We start from the raw sequence: 16,014 nt of genomic DNA, 5'->3' as shown, positions 1-16,014 counted from the left end.
TGATGTCAGCATACCCCCCCCCCCCCCCCCCTTTAATCTTAGGGGGAAAGAATCCAAAGTGGACGGGTTAAGTGAGAGAGGCATGGAATAGATGGAAATGGTAGATCAAAGCAGGGCTGATCTTTATTATTAATGGAAAACAATAGCAACCCCCCCCCCCCCCCCCCTCAAAGAAAAAACCTTCTTGTCTACGCGACCCCAATGTTAAATTGTGTGTTGTGTCTCGAGTTGAGTCCCGCCAACCTCCGATACCCCCCCACCCCACCCCCACCCCCACCCCAAATCCCCACCACCCCCACCACACCACTCCACGCCCCCACCCACCCACCTATCAATCCTAAAATAGTCTGGAGTGATGAATATTTACCCTCCAAGCCTCTGAGCTGCCTCGGTTTGTACTCCTCCGTCCGCTGGCCGAATCCCCATCAGAAGACTCCGGCTCCCTCTCTCTCTCTCTCTCCTTCAGCCCTATCTCTCTCTCTCGCTCTCTTTCTTCTCTCTCTCTTTCTCTCGTTCTCTATCGCTCCACTCCTCTTTCTCGGTCTCTCGGTCTCTCTCTCTCCCGTCTGTGTTGCAGCAGCCCATTCAGGAAGCCATCTTGTGTTTTTATTCTGGCTTTACATGAGCCCTCGTACGCACGTTCTCTCTCACTTATTCTCTTGCTCTACCCCCGTCCTCCCTCCCTCTCTCTCTCGCTCCTGCTCGTATGCCAATAGGTCTACCGCACACACACACGTTCATATGCATACACACATACACACACATACAAGAGGGATTTTTTTTTCTAAACGATCGCTATCGCTCTTTCCTTCCTGCTGATATTTCTCTCTCTCTCTTCTCTTTCTGTGAATGTCCCCTCGACCACCCCCTCCCCCCTCTCTATTTCTATACAAACATATACACTCGTGATAAATGCACACACACACATATACACAGCTCGCCGGAGAGACGTCACACTAGAGATAGCACACAAAGGCAGCACGTCCACCAATCAGAGGCCCGGCTGGGCTGCTGCTAGGGTGAAACCGAAGGAGAGCATGTGAGGGTGGTGAGAGAGGGAGAGAGGGGAGAGATCGGAGTGAGAGAGAAAAAATAAGAGCAGGTCAAAAAAAAAGAAAGGGTCTCCATTTTCATGTGTGTGTTTGTGTGTGTGCAGCACCATATAAGAATGGCCGACATAAAGAAACAAAGTGAAGGTGGGCGGGAGGTGTGTGTGTGTGTGTGTGTGTGTGTGTGTGTGTGTGTGTGTGATGTGGGGGGGATGGGTCCTCTCTATGCCTGTCAATTATCTCCTGAAACTGGCCTTCCCTAAACAATGCCTCTGGTATGTGGTATTGCCGAGCACCATCTGTGTCAGGGCTGCCTGCAATAAGTGGACTGGACTGCACAGTGCACGCATGCATGCACCCACACACACTCTCACACACACAAACACTCTCGGAGACAGCAGACACCCCCGCTCTGATGGGCAAAATTACACAGCAAAGCCCAGTGTGCTGACTCAAAGCAAGAGAAGTGCTGTTGTTAAAAGCGATGCTGTTGTGCGCTCCTGTAACAGCATCGCAAATCATCACCTGCAACTGTGTTCGCATGCAAACATGAGCTTAAAGGGCTGCCAGGAACTTGCGTTTCCTTTTTACGGTCTCTGTGTAAAAGACACGCCGAGCATATTTCGAAGGCCTGCGCTCATAATGTTTATATTCTGAGTATGAAAGATCATCTCTGGATTGGATCTTTTTAAACTCGACATCAGCACGAGTCCTGAACATCATCTCCGAAAACCAACAGGATCGGAGAGTGCGTGTGTGGGAACTGTTCGGTCTAAATCAGCGATCGGATACCGCAACCAGAATGCACTTTCACCAATCAACTTTATATGAAACGGGAAGTTAAGCAACGATTAAAAAGAAGAAGAGGGCAGCGATGTATTTCTGCAAATAGGCAATGATATGAGAAAGTGAGGGGGAAAGAAAAAAGGCAGCTGATGGATTAGAAAACTCTGCAAAGACGCGACAAAGCGAGCGAATGTTCAGGCAGCCTGGTGAAAATGGACAGACAGCAAGAGGTGGGCAGAGATGGAGGGAGAGTCGAGAGAAAAAGGCAGAGAGGGAGCTGAAGGGCGGCGCGGCGAGGCGAGGCGAGGCGAGGCGAGGCAGCCACACGGTGACACAGCATTTTGTAGTGTTTGCGCACTCGTATGGCACGGGAAATCCCCTCTGCTTACGTCAGATGGGGGGCCACGTGTGTGGATGAATGTGTGTGTTTATGTCAGAGCAGAGTGGTGTTGGTCGCAAGCTGGACAGCGCGAGTGGCTGCTTGGCTTTAATTTGCTTCGTTACAGGTAGGCCAGCATAGGAGACGCACTTTAGCCAGCAGTAGGTAGCACAAGGTGTATTAGTAAAGGCAGGAATACGAGTAAGCGTGGTGAGACAGATAGTAGATGATGGAATCTGTTTCTGTGGGTTGGAATAAAGAAAACGCCTATAGAGAACAAAGCAAAAGCATTGATTATAGTAAAAGTAGAAATATTAGCAGAGCTGTAAAGAAGTTCATCCTCTGCTATATGGTGCCAAGCTTTGACTGAATTGGATGGATGTTTCCTTAAACAATGAAGAGGAAGAAGATAATCCACCACATCTCTCCAAACACCAAACCTTCCTCCCCCCTTTAGTCTTTTTTACCATCCTCCAGCAGACACCTGGTAGTCGCTGACAGAGCATAATCACAGCCCCAGACAGTGCCATAATCCCAAACTATACATGCCTTCATTTAACTTTGCTTCATTCACACAGGTCCTGCCTCTCGCTGCCACCTGCAATTAGAGTCTTCCCAGACTTGGACCAACTCACACAAACACACTTATTTCACAGACAGACCACAGAGAGGCTCATTAAAGCTCCTCTGGTTGTGTGTTGTCTAAATTTCACGAGGTTGCAGGTGGAGGGCAGAGCTGGCCTGCAATTAGACAAAGTCTAATTAATAGCATTGATTGGGCTAGCCACCCCAGCTCTGTATGCTCCACATCCTTCTATGAACCCTAATCCTCTACTTCATTCACATGAACAATAACAGTCACCTGTCTCGAGGGGTTTAAAAGGGAAAGAAAGCCTTTAAAGCACATTATCCACATGCAACAGTGAGCTGCAGTTTCGCGGGAGAGAATGAAGGATGCGGTTTGCAGCCAGTCAGGAACTCAGCTGCTGCATCCATACAGAGGATAGAGGGCAGAGATAGAGGGACTGCGGGGGAGGGATACTGACGAATGAATGATGAATGGATGGCCACATCTTTTGCACATCTTCTGAGCCTCCAGAAGAGATCATTTTTGAATGAATCTGTGGAAAACACTGCATATCCTTATAGCTTTGAAGGCTACATGGAATCTTGGCCCTTGCCGTGTTGCTGTCTTGGCGAAAAATGAAGAAATATAAACCATATAACTGTGGCTCTTCTATGTAGCAGTCAACACATTATCCTTACACACAGGGTCACAAGCTAGTGTATCTTTAGTGTCAAGGGGTCACCACCAGTGTTGGTCAAGTTACTTGAAAGAAGTAATCAGTAACTAATTACTGATTACTTCCCCCCAAAAGTAATCCCATTACTTTACTGATTATTTATTTTCAAAAGTAATTAATTACTTAGTTACTTAGTTACTTTTTAAAAACACGATTTACAACCTGAGCAGGTGATAAAGCGATAGATCTTTCAGCCCAATTCTACTTTTTCTACATAATCCATCATACAAAATGTAATCAAATGGAAAAGTCTCTTTTTTTAACTTGTTTTATCAGTTTGAATCTTTTAACTTTATGCATCAAGCAAAAGTTTAATTATATGCAACATTCTCTGACTTGAATAAATTAGTTTAACATTTAAACCTATTTTCTACACATTCCAGCACATAAAATAAAATAAAATATTTTTTGTGTTTACACTCACTCTTTCAAATAGATGCAAGTAAAACACAGCAGAAAATAAATCACATCAAAGACTAGCGGTCCTGTTGCTCTATTTTCACCTGTAAAGCAGGACTGCAGTAGGCGGAGGTTTACCCTGGTGCAGGTGTGCCGCGGTCAGTTGAAGAATCCGCGAGTTTCTCTGTGAATTTCCCATTACGTCGTTGCGCACTCGGTGCTTGCTTGGAAGTTTAGGGGGGTTTTTTTCGCTGTAAAAAGAAGTTTTCTTCCCACGCACGATGGACGCTAATGTTTTTGTCACTTTTTATGGAATCAAACTCAAAGTAAGGTCAGTACTTCCACGCTTTAAACGCTGCACGCTCATACTCTCTCCCACAATCGATATGTGATCCATTGTTGATCTGCACACAGCTGTTGTCACTAACGGCACACTCGCTTACGTCACTGTCGTGAGTAGGGATGGGTATCGTTTAGGTTTTATCCGATACCGGTGCCAAATCTGTACTTTTGAAACGGTGCCGGTGCTCAAACCGGTGCTTAAAGAATGGAGAACACAAAATTGGTCCAAAAACCTCTCATGTTCAGCTGTTTCCCTCTTTTTCTTTGGTCATTTTAGCCTTTTTGGCCAGGGTGAAGGGAGTATCTGCCATCAAACAAGAAGACAGCCGCATGTAGCTATGATGATGTTTGCTAGTTCACCTTATATGCATTAATGTAATAACGTGGTTAGCCTTCTCAACGTAAATTACACACGAACAACATTAAGCTACTCACGCAGAGAAGAACGGCTGCTGCTGCCATCATCATCCGTCATCATTTCTGCTACGCTGGCAGGGCTAGGGGCCAGGACTCTATTCTTCGGGTTTTTGGGGGATGTTGCTCCAGGTCCGATAACTGGCACCACACCCGCAATAGATGCGCTCGGTGTGAGGTCTCGCAGCAAGCTATCAAATACGGTGCATTTCTCGGCTTTTAAAAAAACGCTATGCGTCGCCAGGTGTTTCATCGGATTTGAGGAGTTACCTCCTTTGACAGTATCACAGTATCAGCTTAAAGCACTTGTTGCAGGCTGCTGAGTTTGCATATTTTGCTGTGAAGTACAGCCAGACTTTTGACCGCTTTGCCTTGGGCATTTTTAATCTGTAGCTCTGCTCTAAAAGAACGTACGTACCTGGGCCCGCCTACTATCCTCGGAAACGTAAAATGATTGGTTAGAAGTGTATCACAGCTCAGGAAAAAAAAGCACCGAAATAAAGCACCGAAATGTGCGCTGCTTTTCGGTCTGGTTACTACCGTTTATGTCAGAACCGGTGCCATCATGGCACCGGACACCGGTACCCATCCCTAGTCGTGAGACATTCTCGCAAAAAAATCACGGTTTTAGTAACGCAGTAACGCAGCGTTACTACGGGAAAGTAACGGTAATCTAATTACCGTTTTTGCAATAGTAATCCATTACTTTACTCGTTACTTGAAAAAAGTAATCAGATTACAGAACGCGTTACTGCCCATCTCTGGTCACCACCTAGTGTAACCCTTGTACTGGTCCCAATCCTGGATAATGGGAGGATTATGCCAGGAATGGCATCTGGTAGCAAATCTGTGCCAACATGCAGAAATAAAGGAGTAGCTAAAAGTACTGAAAAATGTAAACATAAACTGGTAGTACCTCCTAATTCATGCTACATATACACTTTGTTTACTCGCTGACATTTGACACTTTCAATAATGCATACCCCCACGATCAATAAGATCTGGTTCCAGTTTTACACACATGCATTTTTTAACGAGTCTAGTCCTTCTAGCAGCTCTGTTAGGCTGAGCTTTGAGTTGCAATGCTAATGCCGACACGCTGATCTTTAGAGGGAAAGTCACAGTTTTACAATGCAGTGACTAGGAAAGAAATATGCAAATGATTACACCACAACATCAAGATTTTTGTGGCTTTTAATGATTTCTAAACTGTTCATTTTCCAGGGTGGAAAATGTCCAGCATACATTTTTAATGATTTAAAGAAAGACAAGAATTTATTGATTTTATTTATTTACTCTATCTTGAATTTTGTGGGTGCACAAAAGTATTTTTTGAACTACACTACTGGCTAAAGACATGGATCAGTGAACCTGTCACTTTGCCAAGGTCTGAAAGAAGACCCAAACTGTCACTCTGACAGGAAACTAGTAAGGATGTTTATCAACAACCCAGGAAACATTAATCAAGGCACAAGCCTGCCATTAACTCAAGACTGTTCATAGTGAAGCGAGTTTTACATTCATCATGGACTGAGAGGAAGCTGACCAAGAAAGAAGGCAATGCTCCAAAATCTACATCTTCAAGGCTTAACTAAAATTTGCAGGTGTCCACATTGCCCATGTGGACACCTGCAAATTTGCCAAACGCCAAACGCCTTCTGGAGAAAGGTTTTAGGGTCAGATGAGGCAAAGATCATAATGACAACACTAATGTTTAGAGGAGTAAAAGTAAAGCTTTCAAAACTAAGAACACCGTACCAACGTCAGGTATGGTGGTGGTAGCATCATGCTCAGCCGCTATTTTTCTGCCAGTGGTACTGCACAAAGTGGTTGGAATAATAAAGAAGGAGGACTATCTCCAAATACTTTGCCTCAAATGCACAGCTGGATGGCTGAAAGTTGAACATACTTGAACGTCATGGGACAATCATCCCAAACACACATTAAAACATGCTAAAATTAAGCTTGTGGAACCCCTTCCTAAAGCCCCAACCTCAACACAACTGAAAAATTTGTGTTTTGTTCTAAAAAGTTAAGTCTGTGCAAGGAAACCAAACAATTTAAAGGAACCCTAGCAGTTCTTCAAGGAAAAGAGGTCAAATATACAGCCAGAATTATGCCAGAAACATTAAATTTATATATTTACCCATATGGAAAAGATATATATAAATCTTATAAAGTTTTTATCTGTCTTGTATGAAACTTGTATGAAAAGCATACAAGAGTGAAAACAGATATAAGATCCCTTGAAAAATTTTATAATGAAACTTGTATGTTTTCTATACTTACTAAAAAAAAATATATGAAAGTAATGAGAAAGTGGCCACTTTCATGAGTAAATCATATATGTTTTTACTATTTCTTTTCCATAAGGGTAAGCTTGTATGTCCTGTGTGGATTAGAAAAAATCCCAAATAAATCCAAACTTGTGTGCCCAATTTTTATTATTTAAGGTCAGTAAAGATGTGTGCTGTATAATGATTCCACCCTGGAGAAAGAACAGTTGAAAGAAATCATTAAAAAAAAATACCAAGACATTAGTTACCATGATGAGTGCATGCAAAGTGTATGTATGCAAAATCATGACCACAACTGTATGTGCAACTGTAGTGGAGCAGCATGGAGGTGGTGCTCCAGTAAGCAGAAAAACTGTCTGAAGTCTGAGCTTTTAGCTGCCAGGGATTACGTTTACACAGACTGATCTCACTACTTGAACTTGTATTAACAGGTTTCAAATAGTGATGTTTAATTCAACATTGAAACAGTACTTATATGACCTAATAAGTGCGCACTAAAAACTTAACAATCCATCCACTGGCTGCTGAAATCCATCAGTCTGGACCAAAATGGACTGACCAAAGCACAGATCAATATATGCATGTTTTCAGTCACTAGTGTGGCTCAGAAAATACAGGCAGAGTAAATTAGTGAACAATAAGTGTGAGAGAATTTAGAGAAATGGCACATATAGACTTCTATTGCCCTAAAAGACAAATAGATAAACTTCTCAACCAAAGTTAATTCTCTGTCAGTTTAACATACATGGTAAAGTTCATTGTTAGCAAGGATGTGGATGGTATGAGACACTTTTGTAGTATGACTTTTCCACAGTGCACAGTAACAGGAGGTCAGCTAAATTAAATTGTGCACCCTATGTAATATTTTCTAGTAGAATGCATAAGGATCTCAGCTAAGCTTTAGCTCAGCTGTTCTGCTGGAATTGTGGGATGATCATGACTTTGTTGTCTGCCTGTAGTAAGATCGTATCTGACCATGATGCTATGCTCAGATATAAAGTTTAAAAAGTTTCCCGTCATATCTTTGTCTCAAAGGCATGCACTTTTTTCTCCAAACAGTGGCATCATAAAACACTGAGTCATTTGTCTGTTTTCATGCTCAGCTGCTGTGTTGCATGGTTTTTGTTCATGGGTTGTTGCTGCTACTTCAGAAGCCATTTAACAGACAAGACAGGACAGGCCAGAAGAGTGCTGATAGTAACCATTATTTTGTGTTTGTGGCTAAGCAAACATCATACCTTTTCCTCTAGATTTTGATTGTCAGTTTAAACTCCTAGACAAACTGTCTGCGGTGTGTTATTTACATTACTTTTATATTGACACATATAAGAGACTGATAGAATAGTATGAGCCAAAACAACAGCAAAAATCCCATCACAGAGAGTTTTGTATGCGCAAATGGAAGCATGTCAAGCAGATTACAGTCTATAGGAACCTGGTTATTATCAGTGGGGTGCTATCATTCCAAAACTGTTGCTTGTGCAATATATGATAATTTTTAATTCTATTATTTTAGTGTGCAAATTCTTCTCTCTCATAATGATCTTAAAGCATATGAAAACAAATCCAATTGTCTTTCTAGGCATATTTGTTGGGAAAAATTCCAAAAATTCAAGGTGCTTGTTTTGACGCAGTGTGTTTTCCTTCCTTGGTCATGCTTTTGCAGCCTGCTTCTCCCCCTCCAATACTGCTGACCATTTACTGCATCTTCCCGTCCTCCTCTTACTTGACTTTACGGCCCATCCCCCTGGGTTAAGATGCTGGTGCATGTAAAAACACACATAGTCCCACGCGCGCACTTCCATTAACACACACAAGTGAGCACTTTTAAAACCCTGCACTCTGTCTCTCTCTTTCTTTACACACACATGCACCCCCACGCACACACAAATAGAAAAAACGACCCAAGGTTAACCCCCACCCTCATTTGAAAACCTCAAGAGGTCAAAGGACAAAGCACAGGCAACTGCCGGAATCTTGGGTAACCGTCACAGTTAGTCCACTCGGTCTGCTCAACTGTCTTGTTGACTTTTTCACTGCCTTATCTTCAGAGGTGTGGACTCGAGTCACATGACTTGGACTCGAGTCAGACTCGAGTCATTAATTTTATGACTTTAGACTTGACTTGAAAAAATGTTCTCAGACTTGTGACTTGACTTGGACTTTTACACCAATGACTTGGGACTTGAATTGGACTTGAACCGGTTTACTTGAAAAGACTTGATATTTTACCCCAAATATAAAATCTAACATGCATATTATATAGAGATTGAAAATGTGACGTCATTCACGGGTAGAACCGCAAAGGATTCTGGGAACTCGTGGCAAGCGGTACTAGCGCACGCAGGCTTTCAATTAAAATCAGTTATACAGCAATAAAAAGAAACACAAAAATGTCAAGAAGCCGTTGTATGATTAACTGCAATAGCCGGTCGCATGACAGCCACGGGAAGCCGACGGGTAAAGAGATCGGTTGTTATCGGATTACGTCGTTGAAGAGAAATTGTTCAAGCCATGTTTCCGAAGTAACAAAGACGCGACGGATGGCCTGGATTGCAGCCATTCAAAGATCAAATATAACATCCCAGAACACTCCAGCTCACAGGTTAGTCTGCTCCAAGCATTTACACGAAGGTCAGTGTTTTTTAGTACTTAATACGTCATTTTCATAACATAATTAGTGATATAGGTTACAAGCAAGTCTGGCGCTGAACAGAAATTGTCGCGCTATGCTCCTTTATTTATTGTGCATAAATAGTGAATTGTCCTGACACAATATTGCGTTTCGCTTCTGTTATTATGGTACATTGACAAAAACATATACTTTTATTCACAGGATAAAACAGGTTTTTTGTATCACTAATTGCCCAGTACGATTACAGCATACAATATTATTGTCACTGCTACATTTCTGTGATGCTAACAGAAATTATTTCCACTACTAATTAATTACCATTGAGCTCAAAGGTCCTATTAATAAACGGTTAAGGAATGTGTATTTATGAAGACGATTTGTGAGACTGGTAAACTTATGATACGTACGATGGTCTTTCGTTCTACACGGTGCATTTCAAGGTCCTGCACCCATCCGTCGGTAAACTGTACCTGGGCTTGTTGCAGTGACCGGAAGTTACTAAACTTCATGAGTGTATGCACTCACTCCAAGAACCGTATGATTATAAATATGCATATAAATATGCTACGATGAGATAGCTGACTTCATCTAACTAGCAAATGTTGTCCAGGCTACGTTGGTGATGCAGTTTTTTTTAATGTGTATGATATTTTTGTCATGTGATTTTAAAGCTGGTCCTACAACCGCATCCAAGAATAACATGCAGCTTATCTCAGAACTGTCGGTGAAAATTATTCTTGGAGCTAGGTTTAATTGAGCTGCATTTTAAAGAGGTGCAATTTCACAATTTGTGTATATTTTCTAAGTTCACTATTTTGTCATGTGTTGAGAAAAACACAGATTTTAAAATTACATGGTCTAATATTTACATTTAGCATAACTGCAACATTATTTTTTCGTTGTTTTTTTTTTAAAGACTCGAAAGGACTTGAAATTCAAAGTTTCAGACTTGTGACTTGACTCGGACTTTTACACCAGTGACTTGAGACTCGACTCTGACTTGCCTGACATTACTTGAGACTTGACTTGAGACTTGAGGATAAAGACTTGAGACTTACTTGAGACTTGCAAAACAATGACTTGGTCCCACCTCTGCTTATCTTACTGAGAATATTCATGTAAACTGCAACACTTGCAAAACCTTGATGGTTTCAACATTACCCATCAGTATCACACACAACATATATACACTCCCACTGTGGAACTACATTTAAAGTAGATAAAGATCTATCTACTTTTCTGACTACTCAAAACAGAGTGAACAATTTAGTTCCAATAGAATAGTTTCCAGTGGGGCTGTTGTCCAGGAGTTGTTCTTTTTACTTCTAAAATTAACAATATATATATAATTTGTCCAAATTTTTGCAAATAAATGCTTTGGAATTTTTTCTACCAAGCAGTTTGTTTTGTTTGTTACAATACAGAGCATTGCATCACTTTATAAAATGTAGTACATCGAGATATCTGGGCCATTTGAGGTTGATTTGCACATTGTGACTCACATTGTGAGGAATTTTTCCTCTAAAGTAACTAATTTAACATGAACTCTCCATATATGACGCATGCAACTGTCCGTCCCTTTATAGTCCAGCAAAAGTTCCTTCTATCCATCTGAACGAACATCACTAAGAAGACATTTGTGATCATGTAATGATCTGTAATAAATGCTCGCTCTTTCGTGCTTCTCTGGCTAAAAAGCAGAACAAGTTTGCAATCTAATGATGTTGGTGTATTTTAGGCAGACAATCAGCAAACACTCTCAGGCAAACAAAAGAAAAACAGTTTTTGTGCTTTACTTGATGTCCTATGAACGAACGTTCCCATGAAATGCACTGAAATGGATGGATGTTAATCGATATGATAATATTTGTATGATAATTTGCCCATAATTTTACTGTTGTGGTCAGGTTTTTTCAGCCTGCCTTTAGGAAGAAAAAAAAAACATTTTACACAAAGCACGTTGATACTTCTGGTATTCTAAATCTACAGTATAAGCAGTATTACGATAACTCAAGTTAAGAGACAAGATGTTTTCACTCCCAACTTGTCATATACTGATGCTTGATTAGGAATCCTTTTTCCTTACTATTTACTCCTGTAAAATCTTTTATTTACATGCTGGGTAAGGCTTCAGAATGCAGTTTTGAAAGATGATGGTGAATAACAACGGTCATTCATCTAATTGCATCATCAAATGACTTCCAACCAGAAGGCAGGAAGTCAAATTCTGCCCTGACTTGGCTCTTTCTGTCAGTTAGGTTAAGTTAGGTTAAGAAAAAAACTCTTGGTTTGGGTTTAAACATTCCTTCCCATCAACACATTTACCATCCTTCCATTTCTTTAGTTACCTACAACAGTAATGACACTGGCTTTCAGCTACCTTTTCAGACAGTCCTTGCACACTAAGCTAATCCTATAGGTCCTGACCAAGCATCAGAATTTGATGGGTTGGAAGTGCTAACGGTTTGTATGAGATTGCAAGCGTTTCAGTACCTCAACCACTTCCCACTCGTCCCGCCTCTTCTTCAGCTGTTCACATTTGCGCAGCTTGCAAATCTGTTTGCCCGTCTTACGGTTCAAACAGTTTGCGCAGGTACCGCAATTCTCTTTGCGGAGACAAGGAGTGCAGGCTCCACATTTCTTTCTTCTTTTCTTCTGGAGGTCAAGCGTGGCTTCCAGCGAGGCGTCCAATGGAGACAGAGAGAAGAGCCCTGCTTCCTGGTGCTCAGCTTCGATATATTTGCTCAATGGGGATGTTGTTTCTATGCATTTCCTTTGCAACTGAAGAGACTGAGCCTCCCCCATGTCCGCGGGGAACTCGTAAACATTCTCAGGTGCCAGACTCGTTCCTCCCTTCGGCCTGGGCATAATGAATGTCCTGCTTTTTTTGTTCAGTTCTATTATTTAAAAAGACTGAAAACAGTCGACATACATGCAGTTAAGTTTAAAAAGTAGAGTTTAAAAGCAACATCTGCTAAAATCTCAATATGGCATAATCATCTGGCTGCTCTTAAAAACAGATTGGGAGATGGATAACTTGTCTTGGATTAGTCTTTGAAGATAACTTAACTTGGATGTTAAACCAGCTGCTGCTACACAAGTTAGATTGATGCTCATTTTGTCTACAGGTAAGATGGCATTATCAATGTAATGCTTGTGCTGCTGGTCACAGGAATGGCCCTGGAGAATCTGTGTGGTAACTTCCAGTCTGGAGTCCATCTATCCCAGCTTCCCTGTGGTATGGCCGGCAGCCCGCTCATGGCTTTGTGTACGGAAGCCAGGCTCTGTCTAAGTGTGCAGAGACAACAAAGGCAAAGAGGGAGAGGACAAAACATTTAAAATCAACATCAAAACACAAAAAGAAGTTATTTGTCATTGCGAGGTTTAAAGCGTGGGGCCCAAAAGTCTCAATGTGTTATTGCCTACTCTTACACATTTATTTATATACAACTGGCAGCTTCACATTAAATGCCCAACATTAGAGTTCAGCCTGACTGCTGTCTGGATATCGTCTGGTTTCTGAACACAGCTGTCGGTGCTGTGCATCCAGTTGGCTCATAGCCATACAAGCCTACGTGAGCAGTTTGAGAAGATACTGTGTTATAATGGCAGGCCCCACATGGACAGGGGGGCTTAGGTCTCCCTGAATGAAAGGAGGGGGGTGATAAGTTGAAGCCAGGGACAGTCTTCTTTGTCTTGTAGTCGCATGCTCCAGTCAACCATCAGTAAAGTGAATTGTGCTGAGAAAACCCACGGTTTCTTTGCTACTGCCTGGTTTCACAGCCTGCTCACAAGGTGCTTTTAGCACATATCAAAGGCAACCTAAACCACTTTACCTCCAATGAACATGCTGTTTATTGTAACTTTTAGATGATCTCTAATATATACAAGTGCCTTCAAGGGTGGGGAAATTTAAAAAGAGGTCACAATGATTTTCTGGGGAGATATAAAGTGACAACCTCTGAGACTGAGAAGTAAAGTGGAGATGCTAAAAAACTGCAGTTCATCTAATGGCCACTTGAGACCATTAGATGAATTGCCTCAAAAGCAAGTCATTCCCCATAGACTCCATGCTAAAAAGCAACCTTCGGAGCTTTAAAAAGGAGCTTTTATACAACCTGATACAACAAACATTTGTTTGCCTCTTATGGACAGTTCCCCCTTTAATAAATAATCTATAGTAACGCTGTTATTTTATAACTGGACAATCGTCCATCTGGGTACTTGGATTAGGGGCATGACCTCCTCTAATTGGAGGTTCACTGAACTGTGGCATTCCAGGATCCTGTGCTGTTTGTGCCTTTTGGAACATTTTAATCCACTTATTTGAGAAATAATATTACTGGCTGTGTAGCAGTCCTACAAACGGTTCACAAAGGTGGTGTTTCCCTTGTGGTAAGTGAAATTCTGTTATTTTATTAGTCTGTTACTAAGCACCTATAAGTAAACATGTGAGTCTGTCCATTGCACCAGTACAGTTAATGAGCAGAGCTTGCTAACCGAACTAGCTAGCATTAGCTGATGACTAAATACTGCCCCTCATCCAAGTATGGCCAAAAACTAACATCAATTTGCAAAATGTGGAGTTTATGGAAGACAAACAAACTACTTACAACCTGTAAATCTAGGTCTATGAGGCATTTATAGTACCCTTATATTTGAAGTTTTGCTAGTTGGCAGCTTTGTTTCCTAGCTAACCTTAACTAGATAGCACCCTTAAGCTACCAAACAGATTTATTCCAGTAAAAATTTTAGCAATTACTTATATAACATTTGGTGTAAAGACAAACCTATAGATGTCCTCTGCAGCAAGGCAGCGTAGAGTTAACATTAAAGTAAGCTGGAATGACAGCTAATGTCATTACAGTGGCACTACTTTTTAAGGACACAATAGCAGTCGCTCACGTAGCTGTCAGTTAGCTGATAAGCAACAGCTGGAAGTTGATAAGCGGTGACAATGTTGCAGAAGAGTTTTATTGAAGTGCCATTATCTGTGTAAACATGCAACAGTGTAAATAAACTCTGACTCATAGCTAGGATATTAAACTACAAACACTGCGCTGCACAGCCGCAGCACGCGCTCCGGGAACTACTCAAGAAGCACGTGGTTAATCAGCAGTTGTGTCGTCTCTTTAATGTGCTGCGGCCAGTGTCAAGTCTGCATGAGCACCCCTCCCCACCCAGACTGCTGTTATTACTGTTACTGTCCACGTGCTTACCGACAGGGACCACTGCAGGGCGCCCGGCCGCCCAACACCGATCAAAGCAATCAGATAAACACTTAACAGCCATCCTTAGATTTACATTACGATAATGCCCATTATCTGGCCTTCAATACACAAAGAGCAGATTGGGCTGTAAGCGAGGGCACGCGGTTAATTGCCCCGGGTGCCAAAAACGGCACGTTAGCCGAGCTTCAATACACATTTTTGATTTATATTCATGTTTAAAACTTACCTGCTGTGGGGAATTAATGCGAAGCTGCACATTTATTTTTAATTTTTTTTTTTTTTTTTTTTTGGAAAGCGTTATATTGGTATATAACATATAACGTGTGCTGCTCAGAATTTTTCGTTTCTCGGTTGTTAAAACAAACAAACAAAATCGCTGCTGTGAGGGAAAAAAACATCCACATTATTATAATGGCGAGCGATAACTTACCACTAAATGCCGCGATATTCCTCTGTCGCGACAGCCTTTAAAGTGTTTGAAAATGGACATAAAGTTAAGCGAACGAAAAAAATAAAAATGTGAATATTCGAAATGATAAAAAAAGAAAAGGAAAAAAAAGGTTTAGAAAGAAGTTTAGAAATGTGCTAAAAAAAAGCGATGCACGAAGGAGAAGAGTGAGGACAAAGTTGGACCCAAATGACATAACTGACTTTAAACGGCTCAGTCTGGTCGATGGGGGGGGGGGGGGGGGGGGAGGGAGGAAAAGGTAGTAGATTGTCTTTTGGAGGGGTTAAAGTAAATTATGGACTGGAGTCCAGCCAGATGGAGCAAAGACACAGGGCTGATGTCACACATCTGGAAGTGGAAGTTACCATAAGATAATCCAATGAGTCTTACCTTTAAAAATGATGTTTTATATAAGATCTTGAGAAGCAGTTAGTGTGTTTCAAACCAGATGTTTTGACATCATGAAAAAACCCAACAACACTTTAATCCCATTTAGAAAAAAAACAGGACTTATTATTACTTATCAGTAATTTCTGATCAACAAAACATTGCCATCTTATCTAACAAATTGGCACTCCTATCTTTGCTTAAATGGAAATGTGTTTTTAAATATTTACATATTTTAGAAACCTACAGCCACAACTCACCTACAGCTGAGCACGTCTGATAGTTACGCTGGGTGTATTGTGCAACATTTAATGTTGGTTAACTTCAAAACTGGACGCATTTT

The 16,014-nt window shown here is 41.4% G+C and overlaps 1 protein-coding gene across 3 annotated transcripts in view; it reads right to left on the bottom strand.

The window, feature by feature from the left end:
* The window catches only part of tet3 (tet methylcytosine dioxygenase 3), a 50,315-nt gene extending 34,824 nt beyond the window's left edge, over positions 1-15,491 (bottom strand). For 2 of the 3 annotated variants that reach the window (XM_080892888.1, XM_080892889.1), the window contains exons 1-2: positions 15,267-15,491; positions 12,099-12,893 (exon numbers count right to left, since the gene is read on the bottom strand). In XM_080892888.1, coding sequence (XP_080749014.1) covers positions 12,099-12,473 — 375 coding nt within the window. In that variant the 5' untranslated portion in view covers positions 12,474-12,893; positions 15,267-15,491. Of the gene's footprint in view, positions 1-367; positions 5,788-12,098; positions 12,894-15,266 lie in introns of those variants that run through there. The other variant, XM_080892890.1, reaches the window with a different exon arrangement.
* Positions 15,492-16,014: the final 523 nt, after the last annotated feature.

This window comes from Rhamphochromis sp. 'chilingali' (genome assembly GCF_963969265.1).
Source record: "Rhamphochromis sp. 'chilingali' genome assembly, chromosome: 10".
NCBI classification, from domain to species: domain Eukaryota; kingdom Metazoa; phylum Chordata; class Actinopteri; order Cichliformes; family Cichlidae; genus Rhamphochromis; species Rhamphochromis sp. 'chilingali'.
The sequence above is the reverse complement of the archived record's forward strand: the minus strand, read 5'-3'. Positions and strand labels throughout refer to the sequence as shown.